We start from the raw sequence: 10,821 nt of genomic DNA on the forward strand, positions 1-10,821 counted from the left end.
GTTTTTCACCTGAACGCATCATTAAAAAAAGGGATTAACACAAATGAATTGTTGGTTCATGTAATTTAAATATTCTTTGTGGTTTAATCTGACTGCACCTGGTTGTTCACATGCGTGCCTGCCTGATGGCATCCTGCCATGAGGAAATAAAACTCCTCTGACTATTTTTAGACGCCAGGGGACAAAGTTCAGCTGATTACAAACCAAAGGCGAAAACATCTGAATGCACCAGATATTTTTATCCGCAGTGTGTGCTCTCTGTGGATCGCTCGACGTGCAGCTGCTCTTAACTGGAATTTCTGAATCCTCAACTGCAAGAAAAAGACTCGTTTTGAAACATCTGCATTGATTAATAATCTGTTTTGGAGCGAAAGGAAAGAGGTAACTGCATTTTCTCTCTTGGAACAAGCTTAAATATGAATTTAGAATTTCATTAGAATTGAATAAACATTTTATTTTTAAAATATCCTTCCTGTAAGTTTTCTTAAAGTCTCCTTCATGTAAAAAGTAATGTAATTATTACTGTTCCCTGTCTGTCTGAAAAACACATTCATGATGTTTGATGCAGCGCGCCACCTGCTGTCCAAACCAACACACTTCAGTTGTTCTTCACAGGGAGCAGAGCTGGTGTCGTGCCAGAACAGGAGCTGGGCAATACTTCTCCACCACTCAGTCCTGTTTGGTATTACTGACACAGTTTTTTTGTGTTGTGACTCTCTGTCAGGTGATTTGTTGGAGTGAGGCTCACACTGAGGCTCTTTGACGAGGCAGAGCCAGCAGAGCCCAGATTCAGCCATCACACCCTGCCCGAACAGTGAGGTTCATCTTTTATTCTCCCAGTAGTTTATGGAGGTTAACTGGTGATTTCACTGTTTCAGAAAAAAGTAACTGATGGTAAGTTTAAACTCTGACTTTCAGACATGACAAACAGCTCAGCAGAGTGTGGAGTTTCCACAGTCATCTACCTGCTGATGAAACAGAAAACAATCTCAGAGCTGATCGACTTCAGCTTCAGCATGGAGCCTTCAGTCGCAAAGTTAGTTCACTTCGATAGACAGTGCGTGTCGACAGCTTAACATAAATTTTGCTGTTTTAGAGAGTTCAAAACAAAGTACAAAAACCACAACTTGTCATTTTTTAATAATAAATTAAATAATTACACAAATGATATTTAATGTGTTCATTGGAAAGAGATGGAAAGTACTCGGTACTGCAGTTTTAGGATACTTAATAGAATATTGAACTACATTTCTGATACTGATAACAGCCAAAAGTACTTTTAAGTACTTCCCTCTTCAGTATATTTGTTGATCGATACTTTTGTACTTTTATCAAGTAAGATTTTGCATTTAGGACTTCTAATAATTCTGTTGCTGCTTTTACTTCAAGTATCTGAATACTTCTACTAGTAGGCTGATATTGTAACGATTGGACAGATTTCCATCTCACAAACTGAAATCAAATTGTTATTTCATCTTCATTTTCCTCTCAACATTTAATTATAAGCAAATCCTGAGTAGTACAACACCATGGGTAAAATTATCTTTAAATTTCATTTCAGACTTGTGTGCGTGAGGACGAGCAGTAAGGGATATCCTCCACCTTTCTAGCCTCTGGCCTGAGCTGTACAGTAAGTTCACTTCTCATTGTTCATATCACACCAGGTGCTGCCGCTCCTCAATCACACATAAACAAATCATTCAATATGTTCCAAAGGTTATGATGCAGTCCAGAGGAATGACTCCCTGCAGAGTGTGCCGCTCGATGGGAAACTTCAGATTCAAAGTGAGCTTCATTGTTCCAGCCGTGAGATGAGAAATCTCTTCTTCACGTTGGACGTCCAACTTGCCGTTAGGAGCTCTACTGTAAATAATCTGCCTTCCTGTGACGAGTTGTTCCAGGTCAGCGTTATTTAATATGTGGGGGAGTAGAAGAGAAGTGAACTCGCTGCATGAAGACCTACCGATGGAAATGAAAATCCAAGCTGAGCTTTTGCAGTTTGAATAACTTGAAAAACAAGTGAAACAAATTAGTGCGGTAAAGTCAGGGTTGATTTTCCAGAAAAACAACAAAGAACTCTTGAATTTTTCTAACGTACTGTAATCTTAAGTTACTATCTGGATACTTCTGTAGCTGCTTTGACGTTTGATTTTGGGAGCACTGCAGTGTTATTAATTTATCTGTTCATCCGTTGACTGTCTGACAAATTATAATTAGACGACAGAGATTGTTTATTTTGTCTCTTTTTGGGTTCTTCATGGTGTGGTTTGTTAAAAAGTAAGCTATAATCATTGTATATTTACAGATGATATTTTATACTAACGTCCATATCTACAACACAATGATCACCGTTAATTTAAATATATTACCGTAACAAGAAACATTGTTTAAAGTTCATTTTCCAGTGTCAGTCATCTGAATCTAATTTTTCATTTTTCTTGTTTGAAAACTAGAATTTTCCGTTTTGATCTCGCTAAACATTTGAATATTATTGTTAGATACAGTTTTGTTAGTTATTTCTGAACTACGGAGAAAGAAAGGTGTACATGGTTTGTTTCTAATGCCTAATCTTTTCTCATATTTGTGTCAACACACTGTTAGAAACCTGTATGTTCTATTGTTTGTGTTGTGTCTGACTCCGCTGACAGTTCTTTTTATTTAATGTATGATAAACATAAGCAGGTTCTACATTCACACACTTCTTTCATGATTATATGAATGTGTTATTGGAGCTGGTCCCAGTGGGATTGAAACTGTAACTGTGCGTCACAACCTTGTTGTGTTTTTTTATGACACGTTTGAATGGTTTGTCTTTCAGGGAGTCTGTATCACAAGTTTCTGCCCGCTGCTGTGAGGCGATAAAGTTTTTAAAGTCTGATTTGAATCATGCTGACTTTGTCTAAAACATGGTGTTGTTCAACCTGAAGCAAAGCAGAGCTGACACAGAATTTACAGCATCAATAAAAGTTATTGCACCAAACTATGTGACTGTGGGACTGAATATAGTCGTGGATGCTTTTGTTTTTTGCAACATTTCCATCATATGAGAAGACTGTTTGATGAATATAAACTAAATATAAAAACAGTAAATCACATCAGTGAAATCCATTTGTTCTTCCTTTCATGCTCATTAGTTACAGGACAACATTTTCAATCATTTATTAACTCAAATAATCAGTTATCACATGAGAGTTCTCAGTTCAAATGTTGATATAGATCAATTCTTTTTATTATCTTTGTCATCAACGTTTACTACACAGATATTTTATTTGTTACAATCAACAAGTTCTTCTGTTACATGTGTTGGTAAAACTGATATTATTAGTGTTTCAATCACTAACACAGTTTCATTTGAACTTCGTGTGCTGGATTTAATTATAAAAATGATAGACAAACCATAATCAAACAAAGAAACTAAATGATTAACTGATCTAGACTAAATAATATAATAAACATGAGTATAAACATACATTGAAAAAAAAAAAGAAATCTTTGAATAATAACGATTTAGACAAACAAGTAACAATCAAAAGAGAACAAATGAATTATTAAAAGAAAAAGGAAACAATCTGAATGAGTAAATTTTTAACTTAAAAACCAAATCACCATAAAAGCTTAAAGGAACTCACTTTATACCTTCACCAAAATAAGGATTAAGTATAAAAGGATGAATGAATATGTCCAAAAACAATATTAACTTGCGGCTTCGCTGAAAGTATTTTGTGACGTCCTTTGCTGTGAGGAATCCCCTTCTTTGAATTTGGTCTTTTTTCACATTGTTTCTAAAAACATCCAGGAAATAATTTCCTTCAACATTTTTTCTTATGTCATTCTAATCATTTTTAAACATGATTATTAAGTCTAGAATCTGCATGATGAACTTCTTTTTTACATCCAACATCATATACAAATGAAATATTAATATGCTCACGTTCCATCAAAATCCAGACATCATCAGTTTTGTAATAGTTGAGGACCCTTCCGAAACCTTGATGAATCTAGACTTTGTTCAGGTTCTATCTGCTTCATTTCTCATGATATGAGAAACGCTGCTGTTATGATAATAACCAACTTTACACATCAAATGTCAACTTCCACTCAAGTTCCGAAAAATGTGGAAATTAAACGCACCGCTCCATCAGTCCACAGGGTGGAGCTGGACAGAAACAAACAGAAAACATCCATTAAATGTGTCATATACAGTTATGTTGATCCGAGGAACACACATGATGATGGGGACTTGACTTTGTGTCTGCACGTGGAGCTGATCTCAGAGCAGTTCAGACTGCAGCGCTGACAGTCATCTCCACTTGTTGTGATTCCTCCGTCAGTCTCTGCTGGATGAAGCTCCTCTCCACTCCACCTCCCAGTAACATGGCCCAGTCAGAGCTGATGCTGCTGCTTCAACCTCTCTGGTCATCAGGACTCAGCTGTCCTCCTCAACACAAAACCCTTTCTCACCACTCTTTTTCCAGCTGATGAGAGAAGCAGACAGACAACAGAAGTCATGAATCAGTGTTTCCAGGACTCCCTTCATCAGCTGTCAGTCAGTGATGCAGCATCCAGTATAAAGACCGCAGGACTTCAGTCCTGTTCAGACACAAGTGGAGCGGCTGTGTAGCGTAGCCAGCTTCCTGTCAGCTCTCATGTTAAGTGTTGGATGAAGCTCACAGACCTGCATCAAGTCTGTTGACTTTGCACATTTCACTCAAGTACACAGTGGAAATAAAGTGCTGACAGTCCCTGAACGCATCAAACATGTAAATATGGAGTCTTTTCTAAAACCATTTGGGACTAACTAAGACACATGGACAGTAAATATATGATGTTAAAGGTCTCATGTTCAGACAAAGACTGAAGCTGTGGGTATGGATTCAGCAGGTTTGCTTGTGCAGCCACATGGTCACTAAATGTAGATGCTTTTTGCAGGCTTCAGTCAGACTGATCTGAGAGCTGTGACAAAGATGAACTGATCAGTTCTTTAGTGTTTGAGATGAGAGAACAAACACTTTGAGATCAGATCTGATGAATGAGGACCACTGTCTCTGTACATCTTGGAATGCTGTCAGCTGGAATCAGCTTTTTTCCTGTAGACTGAACACAACAACAACAGTCGTCTTCACATCAACCAAAAACACATGATCACAACGAGCTTCTGGTCATCTGATGGCTGACTGTTCTCTCTCTCTCTGTCTTTTCGTTTCCAATCTGAAGCTGTCACCGTTCTCCTCTCACAGCTTCACTGAGGAAAGCAGCCGCTGAGAAGGTCGGAGGTTTACAGGAAATACTGGATCTGTGCTTTGATACTAACTGTGTTTAGTACAATACTGCTGAGACAACATGGACTGACTGCAACCCTCTACTGACCTCAGAGTCTTCAGTCTCAGTGTGGACTCTCCACAAGATCAGACGAGGCTTCACTCCTGAATCCTGCAGGTGTTTCCTCTCAGGTCCAGCTCTGTCAGATGGGAGGGGTTGGACTTCAGAGCTGAGGCCAGAGAAGCACAGCTGATCTCTGACAACCTGCAGTCCTCCAATCTGAATAAAGAATAAATGATGTTGATAAAAATCCATTTATAATCCAATCAGATGTGTTCAGGTTTGAAATGTGCAGCTCAAACATTACTATGTCCTAATCAATGAGCTTTTCTTAAAATGAGTAGAGTGACTTTGTCATTGTGTTATTGTGGTCATCATATGTCAGCCTTCTAAGCATCATCCAAACCTCAGCAACAACTTCCGACAACCATTGTGTGTGTGTGTGTGTGTGGTGTGTGTGTGGGTGTGTGTGTGTGTGGTGTGTGTGTGTGTGGTGTTGAATCAACACGAAACCAAAAATAATTCTACTTCAACAAGTAAACTCAGTGTGGATCAGTATAATATCAGCCTGATGTCTGCGGTTTAGTGTCAATACAACTTTCACATCATTAATCTCAGCACAGAAGTAAAAAATGGTTGTCTGACCCCAGAGTCTCAGTCTGCAGTTTGGACTCTTCAGAAAATCACAGAGCAGCTTCACTCCTGAATCCTGCAGCTTGTTGAAGCTCAGCTCCAGCTCTGTCGATGGGAGGGGTTGGACTTCAGAGCCGAGGCCAGAGAAGCACAGCTGATCTCTGACAAACTGCAGTCCCAATCTGAACAAAGAATAAATGGTTGGTAAAAATCCATTCATAATCCAATCAGATGTGTTCAGGTTTGAAAACATAAAGACATTATTTTAAAAAATTGTTGTTCATTCAGTTTTTCTATATAAAATGTCTCACATAAATAAATAAAAGACATTGATATCAATCGATCAGACCTATTTGTGGAAAACCATTGAAATCAACAAAAACCAAAGAAATATTTCTACTTCAACAAGTAGACAGAAGACCTCAGACATCATTATCAGACATTTGTCCTGTTTCAAAAAATTTCACGAAAAAATACTGAGACAGATGTTTTTTCATAGAGTTCAAAAAGGAACATGTAATAAATAAATAGACTTAATGAAAATACTGTTTATTGAAGTCCAAACGACCTTTCTAACCCTCTTTAACACGTGTCCCTGCACTTGTGATGCTCTCATTTCACAGCACAGATTAGGGACTATCCTCATCACCACTGTCATCTCCATCAGCACACAGCTGACTGACTGTGAGCTTCATCCTCAATCATCTTTAGAACTGGATCAAATGTGCAAAGTGACATGAATGTTGTCTTCCTCTGAAATGTAACCTTGGACCTCTCTGTACAAATATAGTGGATTATTTATGCTCCTGTTTACTGGCTGAGTCACAACACAAGGTGACATCACTTCCTGAATGGAAGTATCATTGCATGTTGAAGTGTTGCCTGTTGATGTGGACAGATAAGTTCTTGTAAAATACTGAGTTCTGAAGGTTCTGTATAAAAAGACATTTTTCCTGAAAACGTGTTGTTCTTTTCATGTTTCATGTAGAGATGTCTCACATGAAACAAAAATAAATATTGGTTTCATGGCAGCACATTAAAGGATCAATCCTTCAGTTTTCTTAATAACATGAATCCAGTTTGAGTACAGACTCAATTCAAACTGTTCACACTGACAAACTTTAAAAAGAGCTGCTGTGATTTGTGCTCAGACAAACAGAAAACAAGAAGACTGAAAGAAATGTCAAACTTCTGTTCTGTTTTTAAATTTGACTCAATATACTGTTACGCCCCAGTCTAGGGGTGCCTAGAGTGTAACTTGAAAGGGTCCCAATCTTCCTGAGTCCCAATTAGCCACTTACAACAAGTTTTTATACCAAAAGAAAATGATTCATTTACACAACTCAGGGATCAAATAACTACAACTAAGGTTCAACTTCAGGGTGAACCAAGGCCAAAACAAACTCTCTAGAAAACAAATCACTAACCTTCAGAAAACAAATGACAATGGACTCACCTTCCTAACTAACAAAACCAGAACAAAAAACTACTTCTAATCTAGCACAAAGGGTTTCACAGAAGGACATGTGGCTGTTTGGGGGAGGATGTGGATGCACTGCTGTCCACCTGACAGCCGCCATCTTGGCTCTTTATATCTCAGGTGGTTTGCAGCTGCACCCAATCACGGCTAGGGCTTGGAATGACTCCACCAATCATGTCCCGGGGGTGGCACATCCCTATTTACATATGAAATTTGGAAACAAAACACAGGGCACACAAACAAACACAGCAGACTACAAACAAATATGACCAGTGTTGTCATCTTACTTTTAAAAAGTAATTAGTTACAGTTACAAATTACTTCTGCCAAAAAGTAATTGCATTAGTAACTCAGTTACCACACTGTAAAAGTAATTAGTTACTCAGCAAAGTAACTGACATTATTTTTTATGTTCTACAATTAGGGATGCACCGGAATGAAAATTTTCTGCTGAATACCGAAACCGAATAAAAATTAAATGGTTGGCCGAATACCAAACCGAATATGAAATGCAGTTGTTAAATTTTTCACTATTTTTTTTACTATTGCATAAATAGCCTAGAATAAATTTGTAGACATGTTTTTTCAAAGAAAGTAAATGTTTATTTAATATCCTTCAAATATTCCAGTAGAGTTTCCAGTTAGTATAATTATTTCATTTATATTGTTAGAAAGCCCATGTTGTTTTAATCACTGTTAATTTGTTCTTGAAAGAAATACTATTTAGTTTTATTATATTTCTGGTAAATTTCCATTTTTCCCACGTTCATGAACGCATCATAGTCATTCCGATGGTCAATGAACGCACCTCACAGAGAAGTAGAGCAGCTCACCTCGCGCTTCATTCAACCAAATTGTAGTAACGCGCCACGTTACATTCTCAGTAACGATAACGGCGTTGCAAGTATGTGAAAAGTAATTCATTAGATTACTCCGTTACTGAAAAAATAACAGCGTTAGTAACGCCGTTATACTTAAACGCCGTTACTCCCAACACTGAATATGACCACAGTCATACAAGAGCGGAACACATGAACTGACCTCAGAGTCTGCAGTTTACAGTTTGGACTCTGCAGTCCAGCACACAGCAGCTTCACTCCTGAATCCTGCAGCTTGTTGTCACTCAGGTCCAGCTCTGTCAGGTGGGAGGGGTTGGACTTTAGAGCTGAGGCCACGACTTCACAGTGAGACTCTGAGAGTCTACAGCCTTTAAGTCTGTGATGAAACAAATTTTACATGTGTGTTAAGATAGTAGTACATGAAGAGTGTGTGTGAAGGGGCAAATGCTTTACCAGCTGAATAACCAGAGAGCCCCAAGAGAGAACTTTGATTAACATTTAGACTTCCATAATGTCCACAGTCTGTCAGTGTGATCTGATACCATGTCTGTCTCCACAAAGTTAGCATGAGGCCATCTTGATTAGAAAAACATTTTTACAATTACAGTTGGGAAAGATGATCTCTGTTTGTGAGATACCTGCTGCTGTCAGGTTCACGTCCATAAGTGGGAAAATTCAATGACTGTTGACATGTACCTGCATACATGTACATGCAACCCTAAATCTAGTGACTAACAAAAATTCTTCTGTGTTCAAATCAGTGCAAAATAAACTCAGTCTAGCCCAGTTCCTGTATAACAAATGAAAACTTCCACAAACAACAAGAGGAGTCTGAAAAGTCTCTAAATATAGTGACAAAACTGCTGAGTTGGCAACACTGGTTACAGCATTGAACAGAAGGGCACTCTAAGAGCACAGGCCTCGGCCAAGGCCAATAACCCAAACTTCTGTGATATGCAAATCTGCAAAGTGTAACCGCTTTATATGGCTATATTACAACTGATCTATTCGCTCTGTGATTTGGATCTGCTCCAAAATTTAATGGGTCCATTCTTGAATCATGCTTCATTCTTCCATGAAGTTTCATGAAAATCGGGCCAGCAGTTTTTCAGTAATCCTGCTGACAAACAAACAACACTGAAACATTATAGTACAGGTATATGGCTGTATATAGTCAATGAGCTCCTGAGGACGTAATTGAGGACAGTCTGCACCTTACTTTATTTATGCTCAAGTGCTAAAAGAGACATCATTGTGCTTCCAGAAGTCACAGAAACCTACAGTGTGTTATCATGCACATGAACATATAGATATGTACTGCTTATGTACTGCTGATTCAAACTCATTTAAAACAAAAAAGAGCACACTAGCAAATAATTCAGATGAACTGGTGAGAGCTTGGTGAAATAAAAGGCTGAAAGACAGACGCCGAGCTGGGCTGACTGCTGTAGGACTAGTCAGTAATATCAGCTGCTGCTGGGGACCTGGATGATGATTGGCTGTTAGCAAAGTTAGTCGGAAGTAATGTAATCAGTACAAATATATGAACATCAATTTATAAAATATGAATTTATATGCAATCCCGCTTTAAATAAAACTAATTATATCTAATTAAAAGCCAAATCAGAATTTGTTTCTTATGACATTTGAAAATACATATTTTTGCAAAAAACAGGTGGGACAACATTTTTAAAATAATATGAAATTTTATAGCCTGAACATCTGAAGAACTAAACTATGAATCTAAACTGTTTTATTATGTTGATAATCACATCTGGACTTACACAGCCTTTCTGCAGTTCCTCACAGCTGGAATCAGTCTCCGTCGTCCCTCCTCTGATGTGTTGTACTTGTTCAGGTCCAACTCATCCAGAACCTCCTCTGACATCTGCAGCATGTAGGCCAGAGCTGAGCAGTGGATCTCAGAGAGTTTCTTCTCTGATCTGTTCTCTGACTTCAGGAACTCTTGGATCTCCTGATGGACTGAGTCATCGTTCATCTCCATCAGACAGTGGAAGATGTTGATGCTTCTGTCAGGAGAGATACCATCACTGCTCATCTCCTTCAGGTTGTTGATGGCTCTCTGGATGATTTCTGGACTGTTGTCTGTCTGACCCAGCAGGCCTCCTAAGAGTCTCTGGTTGGACTCCAGAGAGAGGCCATGACAGTCGATGACCTCTTAGTGAAAAACCCTCAACATTAGCAAGCTCAATCTGAATCCTGCAGGTCGTTTCCTCTCAGGTCCAGCTCTGTCAGATGGGAGGGGTTGGACTCAGAGCTGAGGCCAGAGAAGACAGCTGATCTCTGAAACCTGCAGTTCTCCAATCTTAATATAGATAAATGATGTGTTGTAAAAATCCATTTATAATCAATCAGATTTGTTCGGTTTGAAATGTGCAGCTCAACATTACTATGTCCTAATCAATGAGTTTTGAACTCGTTAACTCAGGTTTGTGAGCAGGACCCACACTCAACACACCTCTATCAACCTGGTCAACCCCTCTGTCTCCAGACTCCCTCCATCCCTTCATCCACCTCCTCTAACCGAGT

The 10,821-nt window shown here is 38.6% G+C and overlaps 1 protein-coding gene and 1 long non-coding RNA gene across 2 annotated transcripts in view; one reads left to right on the top strand and one right to left on the bottom strand.

The window, feature by feature from the left end:
* The window catches only part of LOC109139720 (ribonuclease inhibitor-like), a 17,644-nt gene extending 7,388 nt beyond the window's left edge, over positions 1-10,256 (bottom strand). Inside the window, exon 1 of the mRNA XM_027275471.1 lies at positions 10,056-10,256. Coding sequence (XP_027131272.1) covers positions 10,056-10,168 — 113 coding nt within the window. The 5' untranslated portion in view covers positions 10,169-10,256. The remainder of the gene's footprint in view (positions 1-10,055) is intronic.
* Positions 989-1,832, top strand: LOC113744720 (uncharacterized). Its single transcript, XR_003461772.1, has 3 exons — positions 989-1,036; positions 1,562-1,630; positions 1,717-1,832. It is a non-coding gene; the product is annotated as an uncharacterized LOC113744720 (long non-coding RNA).
* Positions 10,257-10,821: the final 565 nt, after the last annotated feature.

The sequence above is a fragment of the Larimichthys crocea genome, unplaced genomic scaffold, assembly GCF_000972845.2.
Source record: "Larimichthys crocea isolate SSNF unplaced genomic scaffold, L_crocea_2.0 scaffold137, whole genome shotgun sequence".
Lineage (NCBI taxonomy): Eukaryota > Metazoa > Chordata > Actinopteri > Sciaenidae > Larimichthys > Larimichthys crocea.